The sequence below is a fragment of the Carcharhinus amblyrhynchos genome, chromosome 1, assembly GCF_965287045.1.
Source record: "Carcharhinus amblyrhynchos chromosome 1, sCarAmb.v2.hapA, whole genome shotgun sequence".
In the NCBI taxonomy this organism is placed as follows: domain Eukaryota; kingdom Metazoa; phylum Chordata; class Chondrichthyes; order Carcharhiniformes; family Carcharhinidae; genus Carcharhinus; species Carcharhinus amblyrhynchos.
Window position 1 is genome coordinate 71,381,090 of NC_137324.1, and position 22,088 is coordinate 71,403,177.

Sequence of the window (22,088 nt, forward strand, 5' to 3'; positions counted from 1 at the left end):
AATTAATTTAGATGCTATCGGATACTGCAGGTGTTCAATCATATTCTCAGGAATAAACATAAATTTATATTTTTCAACTTTAAATAATCAGATATATGCATAAAGACCTAACCATTCCTACAATTTAAACTTGTCTGTCAAGCAATGCTTTAATCAATTCAACTGGGAGTCACTTTTCTATAAAGCACCTCTCCCACAAAGAGATTGAAGATTTAAGTCCAGGAGTTAGCAGCAATTCATACTTTACTGTCCATGTTAAATATGCTTTGCTAGATCTAAATTGGGGTACTAGGCAAAGGTGTGTTTTGGGGTTAATACAACTAATAGTCATTGTGCAAACAATAAAGCACTCCCTGCTTTAACAGGAACTTCTCAGCTCAGCAGAAAACTTGAAAAAGTTCATGTTAAATCCTCCACCATTCCGTTGGAGGAAACTATTTAATAGTGAGGATAAGAAGCAAAGTCTAAATGTAATCTTGTTTCCTGGTGATGGAGGGTAAGCTACAATATAATATATCCTATATTTGAATAATCACACAGAGGAGATACCATCACAATTCCCATATAAAGCAATTTACTAAGGTTTCGATAAAGGAACCTCACATTGAGTTAATATTGCGTTTTGTCTGTACCTCAAATATGCCCTTCAAAATTCTATTTCTGACAATGAAAGGGCCACTACAATTGACTTTCTATTCATAAACCAGCTGGTACATTCATAGTAGATTGGGACATGTGAAAAATAAACAGATGGCCTGGACTGCAAGATGATCTGAACATGCTCATCCTCCCATAAGGACCTAATTAAAAAGCAGAATGTCACCTTGAAAGCAACTTCTCAAGCGTACATTTATTTTTATCTATAATTATGACTTAATTACAAAGCTGGAACTTTGTTTTATATTTACACTACTGATTAGAATCACTATGATCTGTGTCTGAACCATTAAGGTTTCTTTGATCGTAAATAAGTGGCAACTTCTGCTGCCTGGATTGGCTCCAAAGCATGCCTATGTCCAGCTGTTAACAATGCACTGAATTAATTCTTTGGAGATTTTTAATTTATTGGCTGAGGCAGACATTCATTTGAAAACAATAGGAGGGAATCACCTCTTTGGGAGAGTTGTGGTAGGGCAGAACCACTGTCAGCCCCTCTGATCGACCCAGCAACCCTAAACCAGGACAGGTCTTCATTCCACATGCTTGCAGATTCCATGCAGGATTTCAAACAACAGAGGGTCATCAGGGAAAGCACAAAAAAAAACTCACTCGTGAGGCAGCACTGTGAGCCTGACTTGGAAAGTGAAGCAGCTGTCACAAAGCCCTCTCTTTTCAATGGGAACCTTGTATCCTTTAATGCTACCTCTCAAAGCATACAGCCACTTTCTATATGGCAGCTGAGAAGTGTTGATAATTGGCATGCATAGGACCTCACTACCAAATTTCCCTTCATTCTCACTACTATTTCAGACAAGATCACAGGAGGATTCCCATCAATAAATCCTTTTAAAAAAACATACACATGCAAGCAAACTTAGTCAATTTTGTGCGCTCAAGGCATCCCACATCACTTCACAATCAATTAATGACTTTTGAGTGCAGGCTTTAGTCACCTCCCAAAAGCAAGCAATTAAAACAGCAATGGGTGAAAGTAAACTGGGATTTAGCAATAGGTTCTCCATCACTATTTTAACTTTGTGCCCATCTCATTTCTGTCTGGTGCCAAAGTGCCAATCACATAATTTCTCCAGGACTCCATCAATGTTATGTCAATCAGAAGATCTTCAGAACAAGTTTTGCTTCAGAATCTATAGAAACATCTACAGTTTCAAGTCATTTAACTTCAGTATACATCAATTTTAATAGACACAAAGAAGCATTTAAGAACAAAGAACAAAGAACAGTTCAGCATAGGAAACATGCCCTTTGGCCCTCCAAGCCTGTGCCATGCATTGGTCCAACTAGGCCATTTGTTTGTATCCCTCCATTCCCAGGCTGCTCATGTGACTATCCAGGTAATTCTTAAACAATGCCAGCATGTCTGCCTCCACCACACTACTTGGCAGACTAGGCTTAGCACTCGCCTTGATATACCTGCAGGTGGGATGAAGCACCTGTACATTGTTCAGATTGGGATGTCCTGCTTCCCTGTCTATATTTCTATGGAACTTTCCATAAGAATAACATATAAGGTATTTTGCAATTGCCTATAAAGCCTACAGATGGCACACTAATAGGATTTTCCAAATTAGAGTATTCATCCTTTTATCATGTTTTCAGTTATAAAAGCTGGTGACTGCAATTCTCTATTAAAAGGTTTGAGTATTTGTAGTTCTCCATACTGCCCACCAGGGGGCTCTGCCTCAACTTGGATCCTCAAACTTGATGTCAGGCATCTTACTGAAGAGAAAGGCAAAAGTCTGGCTCTGACCTTGTGAAAAGTATAACAATTTAAAAGTTCCATTCTGTTAATGGAACTCAATTAACCCCAGCATGCAACCCATTTCAACAGCAGAAATTTTGTTCTCTCCAATTGTCCAGCACATTTCTACTCCATTAGCTTCCACCTGCTAATCCTGATCAACCTGAAAGCTGCATCAAGACTTTGAAACATACTGGACGATCCACACATTTATTATTACCATACAGCCAACAGAACAGTTAACACTTTTCTGACTTGAAAAGTTTTACCACCACTGTTCTAAGTGAAACTCTGTGCATAGGTACACTTGTATAGATAAGAGAGAGTGCCTTGTTATGAAATGACAGTAGATAGAATAACTACAAATTTACTTAAAAATTACTCCATTCTTAAAGTTACAAAACTAATGCACAGAATGGACCGGTCAAGCCCTTAATCCTTGTCCTTGCTTGGTCTAAAATCCAAATTCAAATTCAATCCAATTCATGGTCCTCACAAGAGACAAACAAGATCCAATCTGACAAGAAAGGCATTGCACTCCATCTTGGGCTTGATCTGATGTTTGATCTTAGCCAAAAGGCCGAGAAGCCAGTAACTGCCAGTTCACATCAAAGTAGCTAGTCCTTGAATTGTAAAGAGACTGTGAAATATCAAAATTCACTACATTTTAAACAAATCTTTTATGCTAAGCCTATTACAATAAGATTTCATCACAGTCACCCACCAGCATTTTCCAGCATCCATTAGACTGGTGTGCACCAGCCGGTACAATATGTACCGCCTACATTCAAAATCAAGTACCACAGCTTGCATTCCTGATACCAAGAGGTTTCATGGTTAAACTTTGCAAAAGACTAACATTGATATTTAGAAATTGTTTCCCTTTTCTTTATCACTGTGTTTTAATGAATCACCTCACCATATATAAATGTTTTCTGATTCAGTTTTCAAATACAAGCTTGCCTTTTATACACAATTCCTTGGTCAAAACATTCAATCAGATTGTTTAGGTACAGAGCTCTTCTTTGATATTTATTTTCATCTAAATATTGATACATTTCCTGTCATTTGTGCAGCAAATAACTTATGAACACACACACTGTAGATGCACAGTGATTTTCTGATTAACAGCTTCTAGGAAAGGTTATTTCTTTAGTCGCTATTAAATGGATAAATATTTTAAATCCGATGTCTTAAACTTAATTTATAGCTCATATTTCACCGTAGTTATCAGCTGAGAATTATTAGGCTTTCAAAATAAACTACACTACCACAGAAATTAGAATGAGTTGCTTATTTTGACGTCCAACAGAAATCCATCAATGCAATCACATTCACCAATTAATTTTCAACAAGTATTGCTTTATATTTCTCAGAAAAGAAGAAATCACTCTTGATAAAAGGTGAAAGGCTCATTGCTGTGAAGATCGCTGTCACATAAATGAAACTCATGTCTCTTCAAATGAACCACTACAGTTTATAGCACAAGAATAATTCACCCATTTCTAACTAATTACTGTCCTATTGTACTTCTTTCCCCCTATATTTTGCTCCCCTTCAATTTTTCTTTCCCCTTAAAATGCAATGGTTTGCGCTCCAAAAGCTTCCTGACACAAAACCCTTTTTCTTCAAGCAACTGTGGAAGTAAACATATTTCTCTTGATTTCCTTTCTAAATCCTGAAGTGATAAATTCTAAATTGGAAGAGTTTTGGATTCCCCAACCACAGGAAATAATTCTGGCCTATCACCTACCATACCTTTCATAATTTATAAAGCTCTATTAAACCTCATTTTAAGTGACTTTGCATCAATTTTTAAAATAGACCCTATATCTCAAGTTGTTTCTTTCAACTAGTCATCCACTTTAGTGAATCCACATTGTATGCTTTCTGACATTATAATGCCTTTCCTATAAAGGTACACCTGAATTAAAGTAAAATACTGCAGATGCTGGAGATCTGAAAGTACTGGAAAAATTGAGCAGGTCTGGTAGCATCTGTGGAATCAGAAACAGAGTGAGAGTCTCAAATTCAATATGACTCTTCCGGCAAAACTGAAGAGAGGTAGAAATGCAAGGAGTTTTATGCTGTTGAACAAGGGAGGAAGGACAAATGGTGCATTGTGCTCCATGACATCCGTGTTAATTAATCTTCCTCCAGCCCTCTAACCTATCCTTGACACTCAAAACTGTTTTCTCGTGGCCTAACCATTACCTTCTGGATTTAAAATTACCTTTTTCTTCTACTCCAGTCACCCACTTATGAAACTCAAAATGCCACTTTCCTGTTTTTTGTACTCATATTTTCAATGTGTTACAGGGATGAAATTAAACCTTAATTTCATTAAATCTGTGAACTTTATTTGAGGAGACTCAGCACTCTGCCTAGATTGGATAACCCTCAATGCATTTTGCAACCTTTCACCTCTGACAGTTCGTCCAAGATGCGTGATTAAAATCATATGGCTTCCCATGACCACCAAACATGCGCACACACGTTTTGGCTATGACGAAGACAGAGTTAAATCAATGTTGGGCAACCTAGGCTAGTGAGTGGATCAGCTGACTGGCCTTCCTTCATCTCAATGGGCTGCAAGATTGAAATTGTGTTTGTTCAATAAACAAGACCCCATGAATAATGCTGAATATATTTAACACACACCAAATATTTCATAACAAGTTATAGAAATTGCTTAGTCATTTGTATATTAATAGAACTATCAACTTCAAATGATAAAAATGAAAGAAACATTTACATTTTGGAAGCAGAGAGAACACAGTCAAGGTTGTGTGCAATCAGCACATTTCATTTGCCCTTATTTTACATGCATATCACTTGAGTCATAACGGTCGGAAAAAATCTATGCTGATATCAGTGGAATGGGGTAACCCTGCACTTAGGCAATGGACAACAAAATGTCTTGTGGGCCACACTCAGTTGGCTCCCAGGCCATAGGTATGTTAGATACTTACAGCAATTTTCAGATGCAAGTATCCAGACAGAAATTACATTTTTAACAACTAGGATTTAACTACATTGTGTTTAACCACCCCGCTCTTTCTCCCTACCTATTAAAATCTTCTTAAATGTAAAGCACAGTATCACTGTTCACCCATTTCTGACCATTTGTTCCTGAAAGCTAATGCTGCATGAGGGCGACACGGTGGCACAGTGGTTAGCACTGCTGTCTCACAGCGCCAGGGGCCCAGGTTCGACTGCCGGCTTGGGTCACCGTCTGTGTGGAGTGTGCACATTTTCCCAGTGTCTGTGTGGGTTTCCTCCGGGTGCTCTGGTTTCCTCCCAAAGTTTGAAAGACATGCTGGTTAGGTACATTGACCTGAACAGGTGCCAGACTGCAGCGACTAGGAGAATTTCATAGTAACTTAATTGCAGGGTTAATGTAAGCCTTACTTGTGACGAATAAAAAATAAACTTTAAACTTTATACTGCAAAAGGTCAAACGTAGGATCCAAACAATCCTACAAGAGAGTAAAGCCTTGGGAATTATATTGTGCATTTCTTTATTCTTTTGTTGGATGTAGCCATTGATGGCAATGCTAGCATTTGATGCTCATGCCTAATTTCAAGCTAAACTTTTTCACAGGGCAGTTGACAGTCAACCACATTGCTGTGGGTCTAGGGTCGCATGTGGGCCGCACCAGGTAAGAATCACAGATTTCCTTCCCTAAAGGACATTAGTGAACCAGAGGGGTTTTCACAACAATCAACAACGGTTTCACAGGCATCATTAAACTTTTAATTCAAGATTTTTATTGAATTCAAATTCCACCAACTGTCACAAAGGGATTTGAATCCATGTCCCCAGAACATTACCCTGCGGACTACTAGTCCAGTGACAATACGACTACACCACCATCTCCCCTTCAGAAATCATAGAAAGTTCGAAGATTTACTTCCATTGTGCGTGACCAAGCAGAAATATGTCACAGAATTGCATGCTAAATGAGGTGAGTTGGCATATTCAGTTTGTTATGTGTGGCAGCATGGTCACTCAGTACCTACCCTGTTAAGACCTCTCATAATCTCATAGGTTTTAATGAGATTACCTCTCAGTCCTCTAGCTTGAGTCTCGGCCCATTCTACTCAATCCCAATGGCAGACCTCTTAACCTCTCAATCTCCGGAGATTGTCCCTACAAGTCTCGGGTTGTGGCTGCTGACCAGTGCTCCCTCCCAACACCAACTAGGCTGTCTATTTGGCCAGCAGAGCAGAAAATAAAATCTTAATAGTTCCTGCCCTCAAGACCAAATGGGTGTTCATGTACACAAAATTGTCCAATTCCTCAGTCATTTTTGCTCTTATCCACCTCTGCCGTCAGCTTCACAGCTGCTGTTCCTTCATTTTACAAGCATCAGCAAATCCTAATTAGGTTTAATCTTCCATTTTTATATTCTTCTTCCCACAGAGTCTGGACAAGCTGATGTAAATGTTAAAATTTGCCACTCCCTTTTTAAGCCTATTATCAATTGTAGTTTATTGTATCCTTCAATGCATTTTGAAATCTGCACCTCTGTTTCATGCCAAAGCTGCGTGATTAAAGTGATGTGACCTCCCCAGTCCCACATACTCTGGCTGCAGATATGCTAGAGTTTAGATACTGGAACTTACATGAACTTTAGTCACAAATATAAAGGTAAAATCACTTTTGTATGCGTGCGTGTGTGTGAGTGAGAGAAACAGATGGCAAGTTATTTGTCATCCACACATACATACTTTGCATCAACAGTTAGCATCAACAGTTACAGAATACACATCAGAAGCAGGAGCACCAACAGATTTTGTTTGTCTCTCCAGTGTCGTTACACTGAAATCAATTACAACACTCAAACTTTGCCAATGTCCCTGAATTCAACACGCACTGGGCATTAAACTTGATGCTTCCTTGATGTGTGCGGCTCAACTTCAGAACACTGACTGAGCCAGAGGGAATCAAATGCTTTTATCAACAAGAGTACTGTGTAGAGCTAACTCTGCATTCCCACACCCTAAATGAGCAAGAAGAGAAGCTGCATTCCACAAATTGCAGTTCAGCAAGGGGGCAGCAAAATCTCCAAAACCCATGCTTTTGCAAATGTAGCTTTCCACTGGGAGCAGAATCATGCAATTAGCCCAGCAGCAGTTCATTAAACTGTAACAAAGAGCCCACTTCCCACAGAAGCTAATTATGATAATGCACATTACTTCAGTGGTTAATAAAAAATTTAGTTTGCATAAATTTAGCAAGTGCTCCAAAAGCTTTCATAATCAATACTATGCCAAATGTCAGTTTAATTCAGTTCCATAAGACAAAAGCTAAAAAAAGTGTGCTAAACAAGGCCAAAGTTTAAAAATCAATGGTTTAATTTTGCTGCCAATGGTATCAAGTTTTTAAACCAATGACATCTACTCCAGTTATCTCAAAAGTTGTTTAGAAGTTCCAAACCTCCGAAGAATTGCCGGGATAAAAATCTGCCAGGAATCACAATAAGTACAACCTCCAACCATAAAAACAGAAACCCATGTAAATCATGGAAAAAAAGGTCTACTAACGTTGGAAGTTTGATATGAAAACAGAAAATGCTAGATGTACACAATAGGTTGGTCAGCATCTAAAACTAAAAACAAAACCCTTGACTACCTAACTCTACGGCCAGAATTTTACCGCCCCATACACCATGGAATCAGAGTGGGCGAGGGGCGGAACATGGAAAGGTCCGTTGACTCCAGTGGAATTTTATGATTTCAGGGCGAGTGAGCTGTAAAATCCTGCCCTTTCTTTTGTTTTGATGAAGGGTTCCTACCCAAAGCATTAATCATCTTGATCCTTTCAAATGTTGTCTGTTTTGAGCATTTTCTGTTTTTATCACTAGCAATTTGAGATTTATGACAGAGCAGGATAGCAGCATATTTACACAAAGGGTTCTGAGGCTGTAGAATGCAGGATCAAAGTCAATGATTGCAGCAGAACTAAGCCAACATTTTAAGAAAAGATTAGCCAGGGTGCATGAGGAAAAGGGAACAACAGGTTACTATAACAGAGTGGACTCGTGGGCTTCGGGCTATTGTTCATATGGAGGATAAAGGCTAACATGGATTCACTGGACTGAATGGTCTGTTACCCTATTGTAATTTTGGTTTACTTCAACATGTGGAAGCTTGATTGTCCAAATTCTGTGCAATAATCAACAAAGGTCACATTTAACAGAAACTGGACTTCCTACAATACTTAATTTTTAATTTCAATTTTCAATAATTACTTCTCAATGTTTTTTCAGAAGTGACAATGCACTGCCCATTACTGTGCTTACCAAATATGGTTTTAAAATGTTTCTGAGTGAAAAGTTATTTGTCAATGTGCGCTGCAATGTGTTTCTGCACAAGAAAAAGACCAAAACATAAATGATTGTTGACACCAACTAATGTATCACTGTAATAACTATTGCTTTAAACCTAAAAGCCTTATTATTGGATTATTTTAAAAAACTTTATACTAAAATCTCAGCAGTGCTGTCTTTTCATTAATTGTCTTGTTTTATTTTGAAAGAATTAGCTATATACTAAATCTTTCCAGAGGGGCCAAAATTCCAGAGCACTTGCCTACAAAGTCTGATGGGAACATACAGATGGGCCACAAATTAGGTCCAGATATTTTGAATCTCAACCTAGCATTCCAATTTTGAAGTGCTTTATTTGTAACACAGCAAGAGACATATAAAGGGAATATTATTTCAGTGATCTTATCAAGATTCAAAGATAATTTCAACAGAAAGAAGCACACAGTCAAACTGACAGTAAGAGACATTGATAAAGAAAAATAGCAACAGCAATATCCTTTTTGAGAATAAACAGGCTGTTCATACTTTTAATAATCCTGAAGTTTGCACATTTATTAGTCAAGTAGACATCATCTAGCCTACAACAGAGAAGCATAAATAAAACCATATGAAAAGACTTAACCAAACCATAATCACTATAAACACAATTTATCTTTGATAGAAACTGGACTTTGATTCATACAACTTTGTCTTCAACCAGCCTTTTCTATGCATAGTCCTTTACTCTAATCCTTATGTACCTCAGCTACCTGCAAGTTGGAATCTTAAGTGACAGCTGGGAGACTGTTTCAATAACAAATATGATGTAGTGAAATGGAAGCGGATTAAGATGAGATGGAGGAAAGACAAAGGTAAGTTTCAAAATAGCCTACCTTTATCTTCGTCAATTTTGAAAATTCCAAGTCCAGATCCATCTCTTATGGAATATTTAACTTCTCCATCTCTGCCTTTATCATTATCGTTAGCCTTTATAGTCATCACAGGTGTGCCAATAGGAACATCTTCTCTAACAGATCCATTAGTCGCAAAGAAAGGAAAGATGGGAGGATATAAATTCTCATTTACATCCACTACTTCCACTTGAATGTAACATGTTGAAGATAGAGAAATTGGCCGTCCTTTATCCTTTGCTCGAGCAGTCAGATTATACAACTGCTTCTTCTCGAAGTCTAGCCTTTGTACAATACGGAGAGCTCCACTTAGTTTGTCCACATCAAAATATCCTTCGCCATTGTCTATCAGACTATAGCGTACCTGACTGCTATGTCCAACATCAGGATCATAGGCCTCCAGCCACATTGCAACTGTTCCTACTGGAAGGTCTTCTCGAACTTTAATATGGTAGTTTCGAGGAATAAACTCGGGTGGATTGTCATTTACATCTTCCAAAGTCACTTTCAACAATACTGTTGAAAACAGCTGTGGCTCCTGTTGAGCTTGATCTCTGGCTTCAATTTTCAATAAATAGATAGGGATTTTTTCTCTATCCAGCAATCCTATAACTTTCACAATCCCAGTTACACTATCAATCGCAAACATGTCCGTGTCTGTCACAATAGAGTATCTGACTTCTCCATTGGCACCCAGATCTCTGTCTGTTGCTTCAAGCTGAATAATTTCACTACCCACTTCTTTATTCTCACTCACTTCTTCTGAATACATATCCTGCAGAAATTCTGGACTGTTATCATTTGCATCCAGTATGCTCACATCTAATAGACGCCATACAGATTTCTGAGGTATCCCAAGATCATAGACTGTTATGTTAAGTGTGTAATGATCAGTTTTTTCTCTGTCCAGTGGACTGAATACCTTTAGCCATCCCGATTCCATATCAACAATAAACCTACTGTCATGGTCACCTCCCGAAATTACATAGACTAATTTCCCATTAAAGCCATTGTCAAGATCTGTAGCATTCATAAACAGTAAATTTATTCCCACTGCTTTGTCTTCTCTAACTTCAATTACACTTGGAAAAGAATTTTCAAAGTGTGGTGCATGGCGGTTAATTGAATGGTTATCAGAAAACAAATCTTCAACATCTCCACGGCTGTGGATCTTATTTGCCTGCAGAAGCTTTTCTGCCAAGTGTTTAGCCACTCCAGTCTCTGTACAGTGCAGATTAACTTGTTTACGGCTGGTTGCTACAGTGATGTTGATGTACATTGCAGTAGCAAAGTTCTCCCCATCTGTAGCTGTGATTTGTAGACTATAAAAAGACCTTTGGAGACCAGGTTCATCCGTCAGAGCCCGCTTCAGCACAAGAACACCAGAATTGGGATTTAAGTCAAACAGGTCTAATTCATTCCCTGATAATATACGGTATCTTACTAATTGTAGCTCATCTGCATCAATAGCAGATACGGTAGCAACTTGCTCTCCAACATTTAGATCCCTCGGTATTGTACCTATACAGTTTACCTTCTCAAAAAGGGGCATGTTATCATTTAGATTACTTAAGAAAATAGTTACAAGTGCTTCAACTTCACGACGATATGGTGAGCCCCAGTCAGATGCACGAACTCTCAAATTATAAATCCTTGGCATCAATTCATAATCCAGTTCTTCAGAGGTACTTATGACTCCACTGAAATAATCTATCACAAAAGGTGGTGGGTTCAGGTTGGCTATGCTATATGTTACATATCCATTTTCACCACTATCAATATCTGTGGCACTCACAGTCAGAACACTGGTACCAATTGGCACATTTTCACTGACACTGGCCTTGTAGGATGACTGTTTAAATTCAGGAGCATTATCATTCATATCTATCACGTAAACTATTACCTTGGTTGATACTTGTCTGTCAACAATCATAACTTCAAGTTCATAGTGAGAAGCTTCTTGTGCTTTTATAAAGTCATTGGTAGTAATGAGACCAGTATCAGGGTTAATATGAAACTTGTCAGTGTGATATCTGAAAGCAAATTTGATCTGTGGATGCATGGGACTAGCTGTGACCATTACAACTGGAGAATTAGGGGGTGCAAACTCATTCAGTCTGGCTTCATATACAGCTTTCTCAAATCTACATGGCAAAGATTTTGACTGTGGGGAGGTAACATGGATGACTTTCACAGAAGAAAACTGAGGAGGACTTCCTTTGTCCTTAGCTTGAAGTGTAAGATTATATCCAGAAGATTGGCTTTCCCAATCAACTTGGTCAACAGCTTTAATTCGATATTCTTTGCTGCCAGGGCTTAACCTCACTGCTTTGAATTGATGCAGCGGATCACCCGCCACAATATTTAAGGAAGCTATTTCTCCATTGACTCCTGGGTCCTCATCTTCCACTGTTACTATTGCGTACGTTGGATTCTCATCCATGTCCGATGGGGTACGGGTAACAGCTGCGATGACCGGTGCATTTTCATTTCCCTGTTCCACATGAATAGTAAGCTTTGCCATGCTGCTAATTCCACTACTGCCGTACAATTTCTTGCCTCGATCAGCTGCCAGAATTTCCAGGTCATACTGTTTTGTCTCGGTGTAGTCCAACCTTCCTGTGAGGGTAATCACGCCATTGGTGGGATGAATGGCAAACATATCTGTCCTGTCCTTAAAACTGTAATAAAATTCTCCATTAGTGCCGATGTCAGCATCTGTGGCTCTGACTCTGGCCACACTGGTTCTCAAAGCTGTGTTCTCTGCCAAAGACACACTGTATGAAGTTGGTGAAAACAAAGGCCTCAAGTCATTTGTATCTAAAACATGGACTTTAACCTTTGTCCGTGCTTCAGCACTGGTTTTTTTCTCAATTGCTTTAACATTCAACAAATAGTGGTCCCTCACTTCTCTGTTTAACACCGCAGTATTCCCTCCCTTGGTCCTAATACGCAAGAAACAGAAATCCCCAAGAATGTAGTCTTCAGCTTTAAACAGGTTTTCATGATCTCCAGAAATAATTTTATACCGAAACTCCGATGATGGACTTGTGATGTAAATACCCATTTTTACATAACTTTCCAAATAGGTCTTGGCTGCAGAATTCTCATAAATATAAGCATGATAAAGATGCTGTGTGAAATGTATTGATGATATTGGTTCTTTCTTCCTGTTTCCTTCACCATTGTGTAAAAGCTGTAAAAGCAGTAGAGAGAACAATAGTGCGGTAGATCTCATCATGATGACACTTGAGTAATCACCAGCTAACCTGAAAAAAATAGAAGTAGAATGTTAAACTTTCTATTGGAATACTGTTAAGCAGCACAAATTCTTACACTATGCCACAAAAAATGAATACCATCCATAACACTGAATATGAATACTTACATGCACAACGTATTTCTAAAATTATGAAATATAATAAATAATACAAAGTTCTGTCAAGACTTTCCATTTATTTTCCTCTTTTGCATTGGAGGAACAATTTTACATATCTAGACAGTTAAGAGAATCTCACATGACACCCTTAGCCACACACTACCTGCAAACTTCCAACCCACATGGGCAGTGTACACCCAAATTATAAATGCTTTTTCACAACCCTGACTTTTCTGCTATTCTTGAAACATTGTTTTATGTATTTTCTTGCTGGTGTTGCTAAGTCCCCCTTACACACCCATTACATTATTCATTGGGTCAAATGAATAACGACCCAACTTCTCTACCATGCTCCTGTGTTAACTGATACTGTTAATTGCTCTCTCCCTTTGGGTACTGTCTCCCTCTCCTTCAATCTGCCGGTCACCCCTAAAAACGTGACTTCTATGTTCTTGCAAACTGTCACCTCATCCCTTGGCCCCCATTCCTCTCCAAGGTCTTTGACTATTGAAACTGAGTATTTTCAACATTTTTTGACTTTATTCCTTGAATCTTCCAAATCCGCGCCCACCTTTCCTGAAGCTCTATATTTAAAACTGCTCTATAGTGACCATAGGAAATAGGAGCAGGAAGAGACAATTTGGCCCTTTGCATCTGTCCTGTCAGACATTATAATCATGGCTGATCATCCAACGCAATAGCCTGATCTTGTCTTCCCCCATATTCTTTGATCCCCTTTGCCCGAAGTGCTGTATCTAACCGCTAGTTGAAAACATGCAATGTTTTGCCCTCAAATACTTATTATGGTCACAAATTCCACAGGCTGACTACTCTCTGGGTGAATCAATTTCTCCTCAACTCTGTCCTAAACCGTCTACCCTATATCATCAGACTGTGACCCCCTGGTCTGGGACATCCTTCTTGCATCCATGCTGTCTAGTCCTGTTAGAATTTTATAGGTTTCTATGAGATTCCCCTTCATTCTTCTGAACTCCAGCGAATACAATGGGCACTGACTCATACAATCCTAACCAACACAATCCCTCCTCATATATCTGTCCTGTCATCCCATCTTCTCTGCACGCTTTCTGGAGTAACAGCGTTCTTCCACAGGTAAGGAGGCCAAAACTGAACACGATATTCCAGGTGAGACCTCATCAAGGCCCTGTACAACTGCATCAAGACATTCCTGCTCCTGTACTCAAATTCTCTCACTATGAAGGCCCGCTGCACCTGCGTGCTTATCTTCAGTGACTGATATATGAGGACACCCAGGGTCTCATTGCATATTCCTCTCTCCTAATTTACGGCCATCAGACAGTAATCTGCCTTCCCGTTTTTGCTACCAAAGTGGATAACCTCACATTTATCCAAATAATACTGCATTTGCCATTCATTTTCCCATTCACTCATCTTGTTCAAATCAAACAGAAGAATCTCTGCATCCGTTTCACAGCTCATCCTCCCACCCAACGTTGTGTCATTTGCAAATTTGAAGATATTACATTTAGTTCCATCATCCAAATCATTTATACAGTGCTCCCAGCACTGATCCCTGTGGTACGCCACTAGCCACTGCCTGGCATTTGGAGAAAGATCCGTTTATACCTATCTGTCAACTAGTTTCTATCCATCTCAACTTTACCCCAATCCCGCACACTAATTTTTCAAGCTAATCTATTATGTGGGACTTTGTTGAAAGCTTTCTCAAAGTCCAAATAAACCACATCCACTGGCTCCCCCTCATCAACTCTACTAGTTACATCCTCGAAGAATTTCAACAGATTTCTCAAGCATGCTTTCCCTTTTATTAGACCATGCTAACTCTGTCCAATCCTGCCACTGTCGCTATCAAATCTTTGATAACGGACTCTTGAATTTTCCCCACAACCAACATCAGGCTGACTGGTCTGGCTTAATTCAAGGGGCGATGCGTTTGGAAACACATGAAGGTAGTGGATAGGAATAAGAAGAGAGTTACTAAAGTGATTTCAGGGATGAGGGATTGAAATTATGTGGATAGACTGGGGAAATTGGAGTTGTTTTCCTTAAGGCAAAGAAGGCTAAGGAGATTTTTTTTTACAGGTGTTGAAAATCATGAAGGGTTTGACAGAGTAAATAAAGAGCAACTGTTTCAAATAGCTAAAGAGTCAATAACAAGAAGGCAATAACAAAAGAACCAGAGGCAACACGAGGAAAGCAACAAGTGGTCAGGATTTCAAATGCACTGTCAAAAGGGTGGTGGACACAGGTTCAACTCTTCAAAAGAGAACTGGATAAATATTTGAAAGAAAACAAAATTTCAAGAAAATGGGAAAGGGCAGAGGAGTGGGACTAACTGGATTGCTCATTGAAAGAGTTAGCGCAGTCTCAATGGCCTGAGAGGCCTCCTTCTTTGTTGTATTATTCTATGAGTCAAAGAGACTGTCCAAACAGGTTTCTGCCCCTTCTAAACTACAGAAACTCTTAAAGATCACAAATTACTTCTCACGTGGCTGCGACAGAGATAAACATTTGTCCTTCATCCCTCTTGTCTGCTGGCTTTGACATGGTTCATCCACCATATCATCCTCCAGCAAGACCTCCCCACCATCATCCATCTGGATCTGTTTGCACTTCCTTGGCTGCATTCTTATTTATTGAATCACAGCCTGAGAATCACCTTTAATGGCTTCTCTTCTCACTCCATTCCCTCTGATGTCCTTTGACAATCTATTTACCAGTTATATGCTGGCCCTTGGCAATGTCATCCAGCAAAACCTCAATTTCCACATTTACACTGACAACACCAAAGTCTCAACTCATTACCACCTCCCTTGACTCCTAAACTGTATCCAAATTGTCAGACTGCTTGTCCATCATCCAGGTCTGGATGTGTGGAAATCTCCTCCAATTAAATATTCTTTGGTCCCCACTCCAAACTTTATTCCCTGTCACCAACTCCCTGGAAACTGTCCTGAGGCTGAACCAGACTATCCACTATGTTGTTTTCATATCTGACCCCAAGATGAGCTTTCAAACACGTATCTGTGCTATCATTAAGGATGTCTTTTTCGACATAAGAAACAGAAGGAGCAGGGCAATTGTCCCCCTAGCCCCTAGTCCACCATTTAATAAGATCATAGCAGATCTGTAACAATAAGCAACTCCACCCCTGTCTCAGTTTGCCTATTGTGAAAACCTAATGCATGTCTTTGTTACCTCTAGATTTGACTATTCCAATGCAGTCCTGACTGGTCTCCGCATTCTGCCCACCATGAACTTGAGGCCATTGAAAAGTCTACTGTCCTTGTTCATATTTGCACCAAGTCCTGTTCACCCATCATCATTGAGTTCACTGACCTAAACGGTTTCCCAGTTAAAGCTGCGCCTCACTTTTAAATTTCTCGTCTTGTTTTCAAATCCCGCCATGATGTCACTCCTCCTGATCTGCCATGACATTCTAAGTTATCTGGGTTCTTTTAATTCAGGCCTCCTGTACATTCCCAATTTTAATTGTTCAACTGTTGACAATCATGCCTTCAGCAGCCAAGGGTTTTAAGTTCTGAAATTTCCTCCATAAACCTCTCAAACCCCTACCTATCTCTTTGACCAAGCTTTTTGCCACCTCCCCTAATGTCTTCTGATCTGGTTTGGCATCAAGTTTTGCTTTATAACACCTATGTATGTAAAGTGCGTTGAAGATGTCACTGCTGTTGTAAAATTGCTAGGATTTGCCAAGATTGGCCCCAGGGACACCTGTTCTTAGACAATCCTTGAGTTTTGCAGTGGGCTTTCAGATATGCTGAGGAGGGTGGTGGCATTGGGGTAATATAAAGCAAACTCAATCATACTACGAAATATTTTTTCATTACTGCCACCTAATTGTCCATTCCATAAACCAGACATGGTAAGAATGTTATCCGAACTTTTCGAAATTCCCTTCCAATTTTCTCCTTAGCTTTCAAAAATGTCTTGCTCATCTCTACTTCTGACAGACTGTAGCAGCCTTCTGTTTTCGTTTAAAAGTTATTTATTAGTGTCAGAAGTAGGCTTACATTAACACTGCAATGAAGTTACTGAGAAAATCCCTGAGTCACCACACTCCAGCATCTGTTCAGGTACCGAGGGAGAATTTAGCACGGCCAATGCACCTAACCAGCATGCATTTCAGACTGTGGGAGGAAACCAGAGCACCTGGAAGAAACCCATGCAGACATGAGGAGAATATGCAAACTCCACACAGACAGTGGCCCAAATTGGGAATTGAACCCAGGTCCCCAGCACTGTGAGGCAGCAGTGCTAACCACTATGTCATCATGCCAGCCCATATAACTATCCTTCTACTAGAAGCCGAGATGGTGAATGCTGGCAGACTATTTAATTGTGGGAGCCTTCCAAAATCTACAAATATCTAAAAACTGAACTCACTCAAGAACTCTCACAAAAAAAATGCTAAATTGTTTTGTTTTTGCACAGAGATTGAGTGTTCTCATGTACTTTGCTTTGGGTGTGATTTAAATTTATGCACAACATTGAAATGCATGTTAACACATAACAGCCACATGATAAACAGAAGTTTAATCAAATATTCATGCATTTAAATGGTCAAGCTTGATATCTGTGCTCATTACTGAACTTTCAATGTGATAAGTATGCAAAAAAATTCCTTTTAATTAATCCTTTGTTTTAATATTAGCCAGAATTTATAACAACTCAATTAAATAAAACTTTTTTTAGTTTTGTCCAGTCTATTGTCCAGTGAGGTCATGACACACTGTGACAAAAACACAGTTTTTAAGTGCATAAGGGGGCCATTTGGCCCATCGAGTCTGAACTGGCTCTCTGAAAGAGCATTCTACCTCCAGCTAGTCACCACTCCACCCCTCCCGCTCTGAGGTGTGTTCCAGATTCCAACCATCCTCTGGGTGAAAAAAAAAGTTTCCTCCCAACCTTCTGCTAATTATTTTGAATCTGTGTGCTCTTGTCCCTGAAGCTCGAGTGAGAACAGTTTCTTACTATTTACCTTGTCCATACTGCTGGATCTTGAAGATCTCTATCAAGTTTCCTCTCAGCCTTTTCCCTCAGGAAAACAGTCCCAACCTCTCCAATCTATCCTCATGACTACAGTTCTTTATCCTGGCATCAATCTTGTGAATCTCTCCAATGGCTTCACATCCTTACTTATGCATTGTTGCCAGAATTGACACAGTGCTCCAGATGAGGCCTAACTAGTGTCATAATCCTATAGATATTTTCAAAAATCTATAAAGTGTAAAAGAAAATGAACAGGTAGCCAAAAACAATAAAAACAAGATGCTCTTCAATTGAAAAGACAGTTTCATTCTTAAAGCTTTTGGAACCACCTAAACCTCTTGGTTGCATTGTAACTCTGAGCCAGCCATTCAGTGTCCACTAAAGCTCAACATATTACAAGCCTAGTTTTGCTCATACTAACTGTAAATTCCACAGTATGGCAGAGCCAAGCACACTATTTTTGTGCACATTAGCTGACTGCCCAGAAGTTAATTTACTCCAGCAGTACTTTTCACTACATTTGAGAAGCAGGCGGTTCCAACACACAAAGGCATGGAAGCAATTTCTATTTTAGCACATTCTTAAATTAACTTCACTCTGAATTCTTTAATTGAAGGAGGCTAAAAAAAGCATTTCCCTTTTACAAAAATAGCACTGCCTACTTAGTGTTTCACAATCAACGCACTACAGACATTTTTCACAACTGCTTCATTACTTAGCCTTTTTCTTTTTACAAAACCAAAGCCAAGAGCAAAGTCCCAAAGTGCAGGGCAAAGTCTGACAATTGTAAAAGAAATGAAAAAGAAAGTACGACATTTCACTTTTTGTGTCCAGGAAAGAGTCACATGGAAAACACTGTTAGAATTAAGACTCATCGCATAGAGTTGGGATGCATGAAGGAGGAAGAATGTTGAACGATGCACTTGTAATTTATATTGAACAAGAAAGATCTGGAATAAAAATGACACAAAATATTCATGGAATAAAGAAAGTGAATGGAGAAAGAACAGGGACTATAGGAGATAGCGAAGTCACATCAGATGATAATTTTTTTTAGTTCTGTCAAGAAGTGTGAGGGAGGTCCTACAAAAGCTTCCCAACACAGCAAGCAACCTTGTTCTTTATACAGGGTTATGGTGAGGGGAGGGAAAGGAAATTGAACTTCATGAAGATAGCAATATAAGAGTTCCATTTCATCTCTGGGAAGGCAATGAAGCCAACAATGATAGATGAGGAAGAACTAGATCAAACTCACCAATGCCTAGAGATGGTGGATAACTGTTAACACTGCTAGTAACATGAAGGAGTTGGTTAAATGGCAAATTGAAACAAGCAGTAATTTCATTGTTCTATTTCTGGACATCAACTAGACCCTGATAAAATATATTGTCTGTTATCACAAGAAATGTGAGCAAGGCGGGCAACCCGAAATAAGTTGACCATGTACAGTAGAATCATTAGCAAATACTTTAGGTAGGATGTAAGAGGTTATTAATAAAAGGAAGGAATAAAGTGGCAAAGACGTGGAGTCTTGGGGATGAGCTAATGGAAAAAAGATCAGAGGATGAACTAATGCACAGATAGTCATTTAACAAGAAAATAAACGTAAAGCATTTTTGTTTGTCTTAATAATTATTTCACCCATTATACTTTTTCATTGCCTTGCTGACAAAGGAATACATTTCATGAAACAGCTGCTTGTAATTACAGTTCCATTATCTTGTTACTTAATCTATGATTTTTTTTGCATTATATAGAGTAAATGTCTTGAAACAAGACTACCTATTTAGTGTCTCTCTCATTCAGACCATGGATCAAAGAATCAAGCATGGAAATCAATGTGTCCAAATTTCCAGTGATCAACTGTAAGCACTGGAAAATAGGGAGAATCATTAATAACTAGGCCCACTGACTCTACATCTAATTCAGATTGGTTTTGAGCAAATGGTCCAGTTTGCAGCAAATTTCATAATGCTCACAGTTAGTGAAGGGAACTGCAATATTGGTAGGGCATGTCCAAACATGCCTCAGAAGTCTTCACATGTAACTCACCTATAACTTCAACCATATTTTAGAATCCTTTTTGCCACACACTACCAACATAGGAATCCTGGCCAAAAAAATGAAAAGGATCATACTATATTGCCAGCTGACAAATACCAGTCAGGGAATTGTGACAAACAACTTAAATTCTTGTTAGTATGCCAAGGGATCTCTGGGATTATGGAGTTTACCATCATGAATTGGCAACATCCTTTTCTATGAAAGCAACTCTCCACATTCAATGTTTACACTGATACACTGGCAAGGATCGGAATTTTCTTCTCAGAGTCCTACAAAGGAACAGATTGTACAAGTTAAGTTTCTGCCAAGATTCAACTTCTGTTACAGGAGAATACCAATGATGCCCTACTATGCAGAAGCAGATATATTCCCAAATGTTGTTTTTCTTTGTGACCATTGAACTTCTTCGGTACTTCTTCAGGTTCCTAAAGCAACTGCATTCCTCCTTTCAAATTTAATAAGGTGTTTTACTGGGTGATATTAATTACAGCTTTGATCCCAAGCTCAAAAGGTTCATGATTTAGAAAACAAGTTGAGATATTAACACAGATTTAAACTAAGCTTTTCAATTACCAGATTTAACACAATACTATTATCTCTGAGATACAGTAATCCAATTCCAGGGTTTTGCTGGCGTGCTGTAAACTTGATGCCTTATCTGTGAGTGACAAAACAAAACCCTCCTATTGGTCCAAAGCAAGTTTAGCTTATTACATCACCTCACCCCAACCCCCACATTTGTCAATCCACCAGACCTGAATAACCGTTTAACAAAACTGCTGACTCGCGAACAGGACCTTGACAATAAAGCATCATGTCCAGGAACAAAACAGTAAATCATACCAAGCAGATAAAATTAACTGCTGAGATTTCAAAATTGCGGCAGGCAGTAGAGAGGTAATTGCAAAAGAGATCCAAAGCCGGGAAAACAAACCTAAAGACCAGGAAAGTTTTCAATCGGGAATGCAAGCTCTCTAAGTATTTGCAGCATTGGTTTTGTGAGAGTCATTTCTCCAAGTTCTGCAAATCTGAAATAAATTTCCCAAATATTTAAATCTACTTCAGACAGACCATGAAAAGGTCACTGAGATACATGACATCTTTATCGACTGTGTGATTGGTATATAAAATAGTCCATTAAAATTAGCATCGGCTGAAGAATTAATTAAATTCTTAAACTGAAGCGTTATTTCTCTCCAACAATTTAATTGCCAAGCTTCAAGTCAATTCAGTATAAATTAGCAAAACAAATCAATGATCTCTATCCCTAAGCTGATTTTCAATAAATGTAACAGACCAAGCATTTGATTGAAAAAAATACGGAAAATTAACAACTGGACATTAAGATTCACTGCCTTGAAGGTGCTCCTTTCTACCCCTCACACCAGATTTGTTTCTCTGTCCAGATGACTACCTGATTCACTAGCATTTCCGAAGCTTCTGTTACAGGCTAACAAAACGGAAAGCAAGGTTCGCTCAACCTGATCAATGATCGACTCACTGACGATTGAAGGGAATGAGTTCCTTACTTAGGTCGCGTCCATTCATTACAAATTGCTATTCACCGGATCAACAACGCACCATTTTAAATGGTAACACTTGAAAACTAAACTGAGGACACAACGCCTGAGTGAGCTCTGGACAAATGTTTACAATTATGTTAGAAACGCTTCGGTTAAGAAAAATAGTAATTAAGAAACTGTAATGTGGAAGCAGGAGTGTATTTTACCACGTGTCTGCACACCGTAAGCGCAATAAGAGACAACGTTGCTTCATAAGCGATTGGGGTTGAATTATATGTCCCAAAGTGTTGCAAAAACGCCAAGTCGGATTACCAAGTAGTAACGTATAAAATTAAACATACAACTCCCAACTGGTCAGAAGGCGCCGTACTTCTCAGGACATCTCTGATTTCAGCCTTGTTGCTACCCCCAATATAACAAATCTGTAACTGCCAGAGCTAGATGGAACAGAGTGCACTG

At 39.0% G+C, this 22,088-nt stretch overlaps 1 protein-coding gene across 7 annotated transcripts in view; it reads right to left on the minus strand.

Moving 5' to 3' along the window:
- fat1a (FAT atypical cadherin 1a) overlaps positions 1 to 22,088 on the minus strand; it is a 215,094-nt gene that overhangs the window by 188,536 nt on the left and 4,470 nt on the right. For all 7 annotated transcript variants that reach the window (XM_080186730.1, XM_080186775.1, XM_080186757.1 and 4 more), the window contains exon 2: positions 9,630 to 12,916. In XM_080186730.1, coding sequence (XP_080042856.1) covers positions 9,630 to 12,888 — 3,259 coding nt within the window. In that variant the 5' untranslated portion in view covers positions 12,889 to 12,916. The remainder of the gene's footprint in view (positions 1 to 9,629; positions 12,917 to 22,088) is intronic.